Source organism: Malania oleifera, chromosome 5 (genome assembly GCF_029873635.1).
Source record: "Malania oleifera isolate guangnan ecotype guangnan chromosome 5, ASM2987363v1, whole genome shotgun sequence".
NCBI classification, from domain to species: domain Eukaryota; kingdom Viridiplantae; phylum Streptophyta; class Magnoliopsida; order Santalales; family Ximeniaceae; genus Malania; species Malania oleifera.
In genome coordinates this window covers 68,936,053-68,949,672 of record NC_080421.1, presented here as the reverse complement: position 1 = coordinate 68,949,672, position 13,620 = coordinate 68,936,053, and the positions used below count along the sequence as shown (strand labels likewise).

The 13,620-nt window shown below is 35.1% G+C and overlaps 1 protein-coding gene across 1 annotated transcript; it reads right to left on the bottom strand.

Moving 5' to 3' along the window:
• Positions 1-1,412: 1,412 nt before the first annotated feature.
• Positions 1,413-13,363, bottom strand: LOC131156252 (oleoyl-acyl carrier protein thioesterase, chloroplastic). Its single transcript, XM_058109785.1, has 7 exons — positions 12,893-13,363; positions 11,688-11,821; positions 11,484-11,597; positions 9,677-9,772; positions 3,645-3,732; positions 3,504-3,572; positions 1,413-1,929 (listed from the first exon to the last, which is right to left on the bottom strand). Exons 1-7 carry the CDS (start codon positions 13,250-13,252, stop codon positions 1,654-1,656), a joined length of 1,137 nt encoding a protein of 378 aa, XP_057965768.1. The 5' UTR covers positions 13,253-13,363; the 3' UTR covers positions 1,413-1,653.
• Positions 13,364-13,620: the final 257 nt, after the last annotated feature.

The window sequence follows — 13,620 nt, the reverse complement described above, 5'->3', positions numbered from 1 at the left end:
GGAAAACCGTCTACGGTTTTGGTCCTGCCTTACCAAATTCCTTATTTTTTTTCTCTTATTTTCCTTTATTTCTCTCTTTTATATTTATTTTCTTTCATTTTTCGAGTTCGGGGTCCTACACTTGCACTTTCGATGGGAGTTGGCTTAACGGGTCCATTCATAACCCATTCTCCATCACATCATCTCAATCACATCATCACTTCAAAAGGTCTTTGATTTTTCATCAATAGTAGGTGAACAACTAGGAAAAAGGGGAAATGGAAAAAAAAAAATCTGATTTTGAGGCTACAAAAGCTTCTTTTATTTTTGGCAATTATGTAGCCATTTTTTGTTCATAAATGTTATAATTTCCTCTTAAATATCAAACTTTTATTTATCCACTAGTTTGTGCATATTGTACTGTGTATGGTATAATTATATTAAGCAGTGAGAATGTAAAAATACAATATTTGGTTGATAAGTGTAGCACTTTTTTTTATTTTATTTGATGAAAGTTTTGATAGGAAGTTAACTCGTTCATTTTAGTTGATACTTTAGAAGTTTGGAACTCTTTAAAGCAGATATTTACAAGATTGTTTGTTAGCTCTTTTTAAATGTGAGCCCTTTCCATATTTTCTGTCTTGTTGGGATAACTTGTGTTAAGAATATACACTTCTCCATGATTGGGAATGATGTAAGCTCATGTCAACTAGAAAAGACTAATTATAGTTATGTCATTTTACATGATTCAAAATTAGTGGACTTCAATGCTGTAGATTTTTTTTTTTGTTTCTCCCCTTCAAACTGAAAGATATTTAACTTAATCCTGTGTACGAAAACATTGAAATTAAAACCCAAATTTGAATTTAATTGATTTTTAAATAAAATATAACACAAAATTATATTAACTTAAATTCACACATACAAATTCAAGTTTCGGAATTATGTTGATATCTTTTATGCTCATGCTCGTTGGCCATTTCATTTCAACCCGAAAAGCCTTCTTGAGCCATCTCTCAACAATTTCTGCAAGGTTTAAACCTTTTGGAGCTAGTTCAAAACGCAATACCCTCCCAAGTCAAGAATGTCCCAAATTCCAGATGCAAGAACATAGAACATTTGAAGATCTCTCTCAATGCCCACTCTCTAAAGTCTAAACTCAATAGCCGGGCAATCACTATATAGAGCAGCATTGAGTTGGCCTTCCTGGCATTCAAAAGTTGACTTCATACCCAGAATCCCACGGGTATATTTGAATTTTGAGCATTGTCAATCAAAATAGCTTGCTAATCAAAATCCCTTGCTGACTCTGGAGACAACCAAGTCTTGCAGGACCTGCTACACCCGGTGAGGACCAAGGACACAATTGATTTTTCAAAGGCAGCAACTGGAAGATCATGGTAAAACCATTACAGAACAGTAGAAAGGTAACATTAATGAAACAGAAAATTCGTCTTATTCTAATTGGAAGTGGTTTTTTTCATCTCACATATTTTCTCAAATCACATTCCCCTACACACAAAACAAGAAGAAATTGACAATCTATCTTCTAACAATAAAACAAATCAAGAGCAAGATCCCTTGCGAAACAAAAGAAACAAAAAATGGGGAGGGGCAGAAGAAACAAAATGGGGGCGCAAACTTTCACCCACTAGTCCCAGCAACTAGTCTGCCTTATCTTGCTGCTTTCTTCCTCCACTCAGTGCGGCCCCTGTTTATTTCAAGCCCGTCTCTGGATAATCTCAATAAGTGCAGAAACTGACGACAATCTAATTCACCAATTCTAGTCGGGGCAGACCCGTTTGTTCCTTCAAGCTCAGCAGCCTCTATATCCTCGATTGGCTCTGGACTTGTAAGGGAATCTACTACATCATTATGTTGACATTCTCTTCTATAATCCAAGGTGATAGTTTGCAATTCGTGGGTGTCAATGATTTCTTGAGGAATACTCTGGCACAGAAGAACACATCATTCATCACTGCAGTGTTAGCTTAAAAAGAACAACAGCAATAAAGCAGGAACAGTATAAAGAGATTTTTTCTTTAAAGAGCAGCTTGAAGACCAAGAACTTCAACAATCACTTTGGTTCCAAAAAGAAAACAAACAAATAAACTAAAAATAAACAATAAAGACCCTGGAAGAGGGTGGGAGTTAATGGAAGGCTTCTTTGGGCCCATGGATTAGTTGGGCCATCAAAGGAACCTGAACACCATTGATTATAAACAAATAAATAAACAAATAAATTAATTAAGACGACAAGATTAAGAGAGTTCAGCACCATGCCTATGTTGCTTATGCCAATGGGGACAGGGATATTAAACCCAAAATCAAAATGAATTTGAAGTGACAGGAAACTCATCACCTCTCTACCCCAAAACTAGAAGAAGGAATGATTGCAACTTAATTCTCCTTCGATGAAACATAAAGAGCTTGCAATAACAAAATGTTTCCCTATATCTTAATCCTCATTTTACTACACCACTTACTGTTTGTCTCAGTGAAGTAATTGAGTCATAATTTACTCATCAAAATATAAATAATTTTAATGGAGGCTTCTCTTTCCCTACCTATAATGTCCTTAAGTTTACTTAACTAGCACAGGAAAAGCTTGCTTGTCAGCTAAAGCGCATATGCCAAAAGCACCATAGGCCAAATACATTCCGTAGATATGTATATTTTTATCCCATCTGCCCCATCCATTGAGAGGGCATAAGGAAATCCACTTGCATATGTATGGGTGAAACACATTCACTGTCGTTTTTTTTTTCCTGTCCATCCAAAAAAAAAAAAGTAGACCACCAACAGCAGAAGGGGGTTATGTTCCACTCTTACCACAAAATCCTTTTCAGAAGGACTCAATCCCTACAAGCTGATCTACAGGATAGAAATTCAGGAGCAAGGGTTTCCTCCATTGGAAAAGCCCTAAGCAAAACCATTTTCCACCAGTCAAGCTTCACCCTAAGCAACATCCCAGAGCCTCGACAATGCAAACTAGTCCATTTATGCCAACATATTATTACTAAACAGCAAGAAGAATTGAAAGATGAGACGTCCAAAGTTCAAACCTTGGAATGGGTGGGAGGCTTGGGGGGTGCAGGGATGTGTGGGCATTGAGGGATTGCAACCCCTCATTTTGTAGCCCAAGCCAAGTGAGCTTCCCAATGGGCAAAAGAGGAAAAAAAAAAAAGCAAACAAAAGAAAAAAGGTCAAATGCTCTTAAAAAAGTTTGTAGAAGTTTTAGAACTAGTCAATCACCCAGCTAGGAAATATTAAATGATCATTTCCAACACCATGCCCATGGGTGTCTTCTAGGTAAAAGGTTACTACTACCTACAGATCAAATGCTCTTAAAAAAGTTTGTAGAAGTTTTAGAACTAGTCAATCACCCAGCTAGGAAATATTAAATGATCATTTCCAACACCATGCCCATGGGTGTCTTCTAGGTAAAAGGTTACCACTACCTACAGAGAGTAACCAAAAAAAGAAAAGTAGAACAACATAATGACAAAGGAATGTTCACTAACCTCCAACACCCATCCAATATACGTGACATTGTTTACATGCTGATTCATGTCAAGATCAGCTCTCCTAGGCTGCAGAAATCCAAAGAATTTTGAGAACTTGAGAAACCTTTGACAGAATACATGCTAAACAAAATATCTTACCACAAGTCCTGGCCGAGAATACTCAGCAGGATCTTCAAGTTTCGAGATTTTCTTCAGGCTGCTGGAGTTATCCTCTGGAAATGCTAATCTAGTTGCCACAACCAAACCAATTATACAAGCAATACATCATATATAAATTGTATGTGAGGAAAGAATAATTCATGCCTCATAGTTCAACAGGGCTAACAATCAAGTTATACCATGCCTCAATAAAATGGTTATAAATGTAACTGCAAGATTGACCACTTAAAAATTAAAATCAGGACTTTAGCTGCACAAAAGAAAATTTATTGCCATCAAGTTTAGTTGAGAGATCATCAATTCAAGCCTTTTGTCATATATAATCTCATGCATTTGGAGGGATATTGAGAAGTTCATCAAAAGCCTGGTTTGGCTAACACCAGTCCATCAATATCAGACCTTTCAAGAAGCAATTCAGTCAATGAAAGGAAATCACAAAGAGAAATCTTGTTTAATGTTTCTCTTCCATGTTGAACAAATTTTTAGTAGACATGAGTTCATCAAAGACTCAAGCTTCCAATTCTCCTTCTCTGGTGCATATAGGCTTCATTCTTTCTTTTTTGTTTCAGGAATTATGTAACAGGAGCTTTAAAGAAAAGGGGGAGCCTGCAGTGTCGCAAGTATAATTTTAACATATCTTATCGTTTTCTTCTAATTTTTTATCCTAGATAATCATGCATTAATGGCAAAAGAATTATTCTCTCGTTATTCTCTATAATTAGTACAATATCATGAAGCATGATAAGGCTGAATTTTCAAGTTTTAACAACTAGATTTTAGATAATGTCTTCAACTAATTTTCTTTGATGCTAATATAATCCCATCATATAAATGAGAAACAGTCGTCGACTGGAAGAGCTGGGTACCCAAACCATTTCAACCTTGTGATCTAATCTAGAATCAAATGACTGACCTAGAACCATAATCATCCTTCATTTGTTTGTTTCTTGATCCTCTACACAATGAAGAGGTGATGCATTTTACATGGCATTCCATCAACAAATGGCTTTAAAAAAAATGAATATGTATGCATGTGGAGGGAGGGGGGAGATTTAAAGGAATCAGGCTTCTGGCCCATGAAGAACTGATTTCAATAAAGGACACAATACCTTAAACTAATTTGGAAATTTCATCATTTGTTAGGTCCTTTTCTATCAGGAACATATTCTTATGTCCTATATCCAGGAAACAATTAAATGAAAGCAAATAGAATGACACAAAAGAAGGCATTTAAATAAAAATTCAAGTCTTCCTTCTTTTTTATTAAACTAATATTTCAAAGAATGTTTCCTTCATTTACATATTTTGACTCAACCTATTCATCAGCATGTCAAGATCAAATAACTAGTCAATTCGTACACAAGTCTACATCTGTTATTACTGGATTTCATGATTTTTAGCAACTGTTATGTTTTACTTATCATTTATGATTATATCTTTTACCACGCGTAAAGCAAAATGAAGACCAGAAAACTAAAGTGGTTGCATTTAGAATATTATCTGTATTGATGATACTTTAGCAATTTTAATGATTAATGCGGTTTGAAATTAAAGAGATTATACTTTAGCAATTTTAAAGATCAATGCAGTTTGAAATTAGAGTGATTAGTCTTTTGATTATAGAATGTCTGATTTGAATTAGTAGGGTCGTGTTTTGGGAGTGCATTTGGCATGACTTATAAAAATATGTCCCTTTTGGATTTATAACTTCAAAGAGCTTTTGATCTGAAAAGTGTTAGGCAATACAACAATCCAGTGAAATCACACTGTGCTTCTACTCCAAAAAATAAAAAAATAAACAAAACTAAAAGTTTTGGGATGGTAACCTTCTACTCTTGAGCAATTATTTAGCTAAATCTTACCAAGTGCTAGGTCACTTTGTCGTTCATAGTTGTGTATTCTTGTTTCCAGTCGGTGTAGCCCAGAAGAATCCATTCTTGAATTTTTAGTTAATGGCAGGCCAAACCAACATAAAAACCAAAGTGCCTTCACTTAACACGTGCATGTTCCCATTTTGCATTTAATGGAAAATTTGGAATTTATGAACAAAGGCAATTTCAGGCTGAAAGTCCAAACTTGTCATGCTTAAAAAACACTTTTTTCCCCAAATCAAAAGAATTATTTTGCTGATGTGAGTACCCATTTTTTGGGAGAATTGGTGATCAGTACACAACTTCTAACTTCGTCTCTCATTACTACCCTAATCTATGAACTTATTAAATTGGGGAGGAATATAGGCTTGTTTTAAGACAGGCTTTCACAAATAAAACTTCTGTTAGAAGTACTTCTCACTTCTGTAAGCAATGGGAAAAAAATAAAAATAAAAAATAAAAATAAAAACCCTTGAATTTAGAACATCCTCCCTGTTGGAAATTTTTTATTCTAGAAAGTATCTAATTTTGATGGACTTTCTAGGTTCTTAAAAGTTTCTCTTTTGTTTGGCTCTACTTTGAGTTCATATAGGAGCAGAGTCCTTCCTTGAGGCGGAAATAATTCTCAATTGTCTAGAAGTTTGATTCTTTAGCATGGAAGGCTTGGTTTCTGATTTCTATCTTTCTCCTCTTAATTCTCTATATCCTGTTATGATGTCTGACAAACCAACAATCAGCTGTTATTTCATCAACTTTTGAAAATCTAAAAGCATTATCTCATAAACTTGAGGTGCTGTTTGTTTTGTGAGATCCTTCAGGATTCCCAAGGATGCGATGTTCATGGCATTCCATTCGCACATTTGTTTCGGACTTGGAAAGCGACATGGTATTAATCTCACATTTACCAGGTTGGGGGCTCCTACAAGAACACGGGAATCCCATTCCCATGCTCAACTATGAGTATCTTACATTCCTGTGGGTGTCCTACTTTTGGGCCTGAACTCTCCCTATTATTGACTAGTAGACACAAATGCCCACATATTATAGTGTTCACATACTATGTGACGTTTATAATAAACAAATATTATTTAATTTAAAAAGTAACAAAAATTGGAAATAATAATATTATTATAATTATTATTATGATTCTATAATATAATATTAAATAACATATTACAATATAAGGCATTACTAATTATAAATTTATTTATTAATTTAATATTTAAAATATAAATTAATACTATATTATGCTATCATAATGCAATATTATCATATTAAACTATGATGACATACTTGATTACCATATCATATTTATAATGCTATAATATTAAATTAAATAACTTTATCTCTTATGAAAAGATGACCACTTTCATATATTATTACACACATAGGTCCGTGTATTTTGGCAACCCAATTGAAATTTGAACATATCCGATCCCGTGAACCATATGACAGAATTGTCTATCCTCAAACCATACTCCAAGTATTAAGGCCCAGGTTTACTAGCACTCAAAACTAATTCAAAACTACTTAACAAACAATGCACACCTTGATTTATAAGGTAAATCAAACCCAAGTCAAAACTAATTCAATACTACTACCTTGGAATCGGTTTAACTTACCTCATAAATCAAGGTGTACAACAACAACAATAACAAGCCTTAAGTCTCAAAAGGTAAGGTTGGCTATATAAATCCTTTTCCCCCAATACACCCAATTAAGGGGATTTTCCTTTACCAAATTAAGAGCTATCAAATCCTTGCTCATTATTCCAAGTTAGCCCTATCCTTTTCATGCCAAAAACAATAATTAACTCACTCCTCATCATATGTGAGCTACTAGGCCTGCGTTTCAAATGCCCAAACCATCTAAGTAGCCCCCTTCCTTCTCTTATCTTTGACCAGTGCTATGCCTAAATTATGTGTATATGTTTGTTGCTTAATTTATATTTTAATGTTATACCACTCATCCACCTTAACATTCGCATTTTTATAACTTTTACTTTTTGTACAAATTGTTTCTTAGTTGTCTAACATTCTAAATCATAAAGCATAGCTGACCTTCTAGGCACCTTATAGAACTTTCCTTTCACTTTTAAATATATTTTACGATCACACAACAAGCCTAATGCACTCCTCCATTTTACCCAAATTGCTTTAATTCTATGTATTACATAGAATAGTAATAGTAGGCTTAAAAAAATTTTAAGCCTACTGCATGCTTAAACTCGAAACTAGACTTGAGTACTATTATTGATCTTGAACTCGACTTGCTAAAATACTCAAGTAGCTCAAACTCGAGCTAAGTTAGGGGGCAAGTCGAGTTTGAGTAGCTCACGAGTAAGCTTGACTCACTTGCACCCCTAATTCCATGGTCGTTAAAGTGAAAATTCTTAATATTGCAAGTGGAAAAACTTAAATTAGAAAACTCAAACGAACATTTGTAAGTATGAAATATAGCTTATTTGATCCGAGATATGATTAATAAATCATCAATTACTTAAATATAAATGGTTTAGGGACCCACTCTCATGGCAAGGTACTAGTTTGGAGTCTAAGCTTGCTATGAACCAAACTCTTCTTAATAAAGACAGAAGTTGTAATGCAGGACCATCTTACTATTTTTTGTTTTTTTTTTTTGCTATTTATATATATATATATATATATATATATATATATATATAAATGTTGCAATTGACAATTTAGTATTTTTAAATTAGTTTGTAGGAGGGGAATCTATAGATTTTCCAATTACAATAGGTATACATCAAGGTTCTACTTTGAGTCCTTATCTTTCTACTTTAATGAGTGATGAACTCACTAATAACATCAAAAATGAGGTCCCTTGGTGCATGTTGTTAGCAGATGATATTGTTTTGATTGATGAAAAGAGGAGTGGAGTGAATTTAAATTAGAACTTTGGAGAACTGTTTCAGAGACTAAAGGTTTTAGGATATGTAAGGATAAGAAAAAATATATGAACTATAATTTTAGTAATGTTAGGAGGAGTAGTTAAGAGACGATTAAACCAAGGAAAAAACAACAAAAACAAAAACAAAAACTAGTAAGATGGTCCTGCATTACAGCTTCTATCTTTATTAAGAAGAGTTTGGTTCATAGCAAGCTTAGACTCCAAACTAGTACCTTACCATGAGAGTGGGTCCATAGATCATTTATATATAAGTAATTGATGATTTATTAATCATATCTTAGATCAAATAAGCTATATTTCATACTTATTAATCATATCTTACAAATGTTTCGCTTGAGTTTTCTAATTTAAATTTTTCCATTTGCAATATTAAGAATTTTCACTTTAACGCCATGGAATTAGGGGTATAAGTGAGTCAACCTTACTCGCAAGCTACTCGAACTTGACTCGTCCCCTAACTTAACTCAACTCGATTCTACTCGAGTTTGAGCTACTCGAGTATTTTAACAAGTCAAGTTCAAGCTCAATAATAGTACTCGAGTCGAGTTTTGAGTTTAATTGAGCTTTTCAATTTTGTTATTTTTATATTATATATATATATAATATAATATATATATTTTATAAATATATTTAATATTATATGTAAATTATATATATTTATGTGTATTTAATATTAATTTATAATCGAGTTGAGCTCAAGTTTCATGAACTTACAGTCAAGTCAAATTCGAGTTTAACAATTATGAAATTTATCAAGTTCGAATTGAGTTTCGAGTTCAATATTTTTGAGTTGAGTCGAGTTCGAGTATTTTACTGTGTCGACTCGAATTGACTCGAATAAACCCCTAGATGGAATATTACAGGCACAAATAGAACTTAATGCAATTTTGCTACTCTAGAACACACCTAAAAAGTCAAAATTCTAGTATTAAATTTAGGCCAATCAATAGACACTATGCAAAGAAGCTACAATAGACTTTAAAATTTTTTCACATAAAAGGTGAAGGGGCAAGCATAGTATTTCACTCAATAAGTATCACAAAGAATGCTTGATAGCTAGCAATGGAGCAAACAGTGTATATTAGCAAAGCACAAATGATAACAAAATGTTATTATCGCATATTCATTACATTCCATCAAATAAAGTCAAATATCTACATGAAGGGGAAAAAACATGACAAATTATGCTTGGAGAAAATAATGGCATACCTTGGTTCTCGTGGACAATAAATTAGATATTCTTCACGAACGTCATCACTAACTTTTTGAAGTCGTCTAGTATCCTGGTTCATCATAACCCACTTGCTGCAGTCAAATATTTTGTGTGGTTAGCTTTCAGAGTATAAATTTACATAGAAGCAACATCACATGAAAGAAATTATTGTAGTGAATGCACTCAATGCAGAAAATGGCAGGGAAAATTTTTAAAAAAAAATTTAAAAAATAAGCAGCCAAGATTCAATAGCTTCCACGTAAGAGATATTTGAATTGTACTGGAGATAAAGAATCTTTGAATCATAATAGATGGTCACAAGCAGGTGTGCATTTCGCAAACAGAAAAACTTGCAAATGCTGGATGTCAGGACTCAGGAGAACCATCAATATGCAAACTTATTTAACCAGAGCACTTCAAACTTACCTTATCTATCCATAAATATCCCCCTACATTTCATTGGAAAAGCACTTATTATAGAATTCAAACACACAATATTAAGACTTTAATAGAGATCTCATTTCAGATAAATAAAAAGATTAAAAGGAAATTTATGGCAACTCAGCAAACTGCAAAATGTGTGGTTACTTAGTTTCCATTAGGCTTTCAAATGAAAGGAAATTAATAGAAATTTTAAGTGGCAAATGTTAATCAAGCTCATCTGCAAAATACATCTAATTTGCATAGAACTACTAGACCAAAGGAACAAAAAGTTGGCAGTGCTTAACTCAATATATAAAAGTCTTAAGAACATGCAGTTTGTTTTCTTTCCCACATTCAATCAACTTAACCCCCATTCAGGTTCAAAATTTACCACTATACAACAATAAGAAGCAAGCCTTAAAGTCTCACTAGGAGTGATCATCCACCTGACTCCTCTTCCACCATTCTACACGATCTATGGCAATATCTTCTGAATACAGTAGGCTTTCAAATCTTTAATCACTATCTTAGTTCAAATTATTCAAGGTCTACTCTCCCTCCTATTGCGACTAATATTAACTAGCTCACCCCTCCTTGGTGATGTTTTTTTAGGCCTATGTTGCAAGTTTCCCAACCATTTCAACCACCCTTCACTTAACATATCATCTACATGTGCTAGGCCTACCTCACTACAAATGTATTCATTCCCTAATTTATCTTTTAAACCACTCATCCACCTTAGCATTCGCATTTCAACAACTTTTACTTTTTGAATAGACCTATCTATCAAAAACCAATGAACAGACTAAACAGCCTAGACCGATAGCATTACTTCCATGATGCTTAAGGGGCAATCTTAACTTGTAATTCTTTTAGTTCTCTAGATGCCTCATTGCTATAAAATTGCCCGCCCCATGGTAACAAAGTAGTAGGTTTGCAGCAATCTATGCACAAGTTCATCTACACTCATGAAGGTAATATCATCAAACTGAAAAATTTTGTTTACCAAAAATCTTGTGAGCTATTAGGTAAGTTCAAGCTTTCCATATGCACCACTGAAGACAATAAATTATTTCATTCCGCATAAATTTAAAATGCTTGTGTTTGTAGTTTGTAGGAGACGTACACATTGAAAGAGAAAAGATGGGTGCAGCATCATAGGGTCACCAAAATATACATCCAACCAACCCTGCAATTTGCAGAGTTGGCTGCCTAATGTTGGGTAAAAAGAGGTGTAAATGCTGCAATTTGTATCATTCAACTACATGGGAAATTGTGTATGAAACAGTGCCTCCATTTTTTGCATCTTATCTATGAAAGTTTTGCCCATTTTTGATTGCAATGCAAAGTGTTGGGAAATAAAAGTAGCTTAACATGCACCTTGTCGCTCTCCCGATGACTTGACCAGTAGCATAGTCCCTAAGAATCCAATCACGTCTAGTACCAATTCTTCCTTCACTTTGGCACCATGTCTCTATTTCAACTACATCACTCCTGCCCAGAATATTTCATGTTTTATAAGACAAATTCAAATTAGGAACCAAAACAAATCTGCATTGAAATAGCAAGTAGTGTCAAACCAACCAAGCTGGGTATTTGTAGACTTCAATATGCATGCGAGCAGTCACCCATATGAGGTGCAATTTTCTCATGGTGAGCGTTGTTGCAAACCCATCTGTTGAAAATCCAACACTCTGAGCATGGTTACATCCAACCTCCTGCAGCACAACTTTTCCTGGGAAATCATTAAACAAAAAAAAAAAACTCACACACACACTCACCCACACAAACACATTTGGAAAGAATTAACATGCAGTCAATTTCTTTCTACCCTGGGCAACTAAATCACTGTCCTCAGTGCAACAAAGCTATCAACAAGTCGCAAGACAGAAAATTTAATAAGAGCATTCCAAAAATGGAAGCCAAAATGGCTCTTCATGCACGACTCACACAGAATTTAATAACAATATTCCAAAAATGGAATCCAGAAACAACTTTGTCATTGAAACAAATCAGAACCCAACAGAAATCAGAATCCAGTTTTCACGGCATTAATATGCACAAACCCTTGTCATCAGGAGCCAGAAAGAGCAACAGGAAATCCATGCGCCAACTGGAAGCATCTCACAAATACCAATAGTGCAATAATAAAATTTGAGTTGAATTGAGCCACGTATGTTCATTGTAAAAACTAAATTCAACCATTTAAGGAGAGTATTATAATATCATAAACATGTAAAATTTATTTAAGAACGAGATCGAACAGTATATATTAAATTGAGCTGAATCCATAATCAAATGATCAAGAATCATACAATTCGATAAATTAATGATTAACGAAAAGGAAAAATAATTTCAGTTGACCCAACACTGCGACATCATCCAGACATAGGAGAGCTCTTTAAGCATCTCATCAACAAAGTCATGCAGGACGCAGACTAAAGGATGCATGTTGGCGCACGAGCGAGAGAGAGATCGGCAATTTTGAAAATTTTAAATGAGAGACTTCCGAAGGACAGCGGACGAGAGGAAAAGGAGGAGAATTAACCATAGCCCAGCTGCTAAGATTCACCGAAGATTGCGAAATTTAAATTAGAAAAAATGCAAGCATTAGAGAAGAAGAAGAAGAAGAAGAAGAAGAAGAAGAAGAAGAAGAAGAATCAACAGCATACCCAATTGATTAATAAGTCACAAAAATGAACCTTTCTTATCTTTTCAAACATAATTTCTGTGCTCTGTACGTTTTACTAGGAAACAAACAGGCCAGACCAAATTAGAGCTTAAATCACCTGCAAAAGATTAGCAATGGTCTCAACCGTGGCCGTCTTGTTAATTCCAACCTCGTAGCACCTCACAATGAAACACTCCTTGTAAGAAAACCCGCCTTCCGTCAAATTCCCCGTCCGAAGCCGGTCCGCCCAGCTCGCAGAGCCAAACCCTCCCACCTGCAAGTTCGGATCCGCAGTAGACCCGGTTCCGCCGTGGTCGGAAATGGAAAGAACCGGAGCCCGATTCCCCGACGAGGCGGAGGAGAGAGAAGCGACGGCGATTCGACGGCGAGGGAGAGGCTTCGAAGCTCCGAGCAGGCGGCATTGGGTTAGAGCTTGAAGAGGTTCTGTTGCGTTGCATGAACACTTCAGCACCAACATCCCTCACTCTTTCTCTCTCCCTCCTCTCAATCAATCACTCTCTGTCTCTCTGTCTCTCTCTCTCTCTCCCCCTCGAACCAGCGCTCGGCTCCCTCTCTTATTGCCGGACGGGCGATAGGACCAAGGGGAATCCACTGGTTTAAAAGGCCCCCGGGTTTTGGAGAAATTAACGATGTTGCCATTGGAGAGCTAAGTGGAGCGCTGAAACCGTGGAGTTGGACGCGTAGGTGACGCTTGGGATAGAGCTACACCAAAGAGCCGACTGCAGTTCAGTTAATGTGTCTGATTCTTAAAGTCACGTGCAAGTCATGTGACTTCCCCACGCGGTGTTAAACTATGAAAGGACAATTATTTTCAATTTGTAAGAA

Excerpts from the sequence above, each read along its gene's own strand:
- LOC131156252 (XM_058109785.1), bottom strand. The coding sequence starts at position 13,252 with ATGTTGGTGCTGAAGTGTTCATGCAACGCAACAGAACCTCTTCAAGCT. Across the intron at positions 9,773-11,483 it reads GTCATCGGGAGAGCGACAAG|CAAGTGGGTTATGATGAACC; the intron begins GTGCATGTTAAG and ends ATTTGACTGCAG. Across the intron at positions 3,573-3,644 it reads ATTCTCGGCCAGGACTTGTG|CCTAGGAGAGCTGATCTTGA; the intron begins GTAAGATATTTT and ends GGATTTCTGCAG.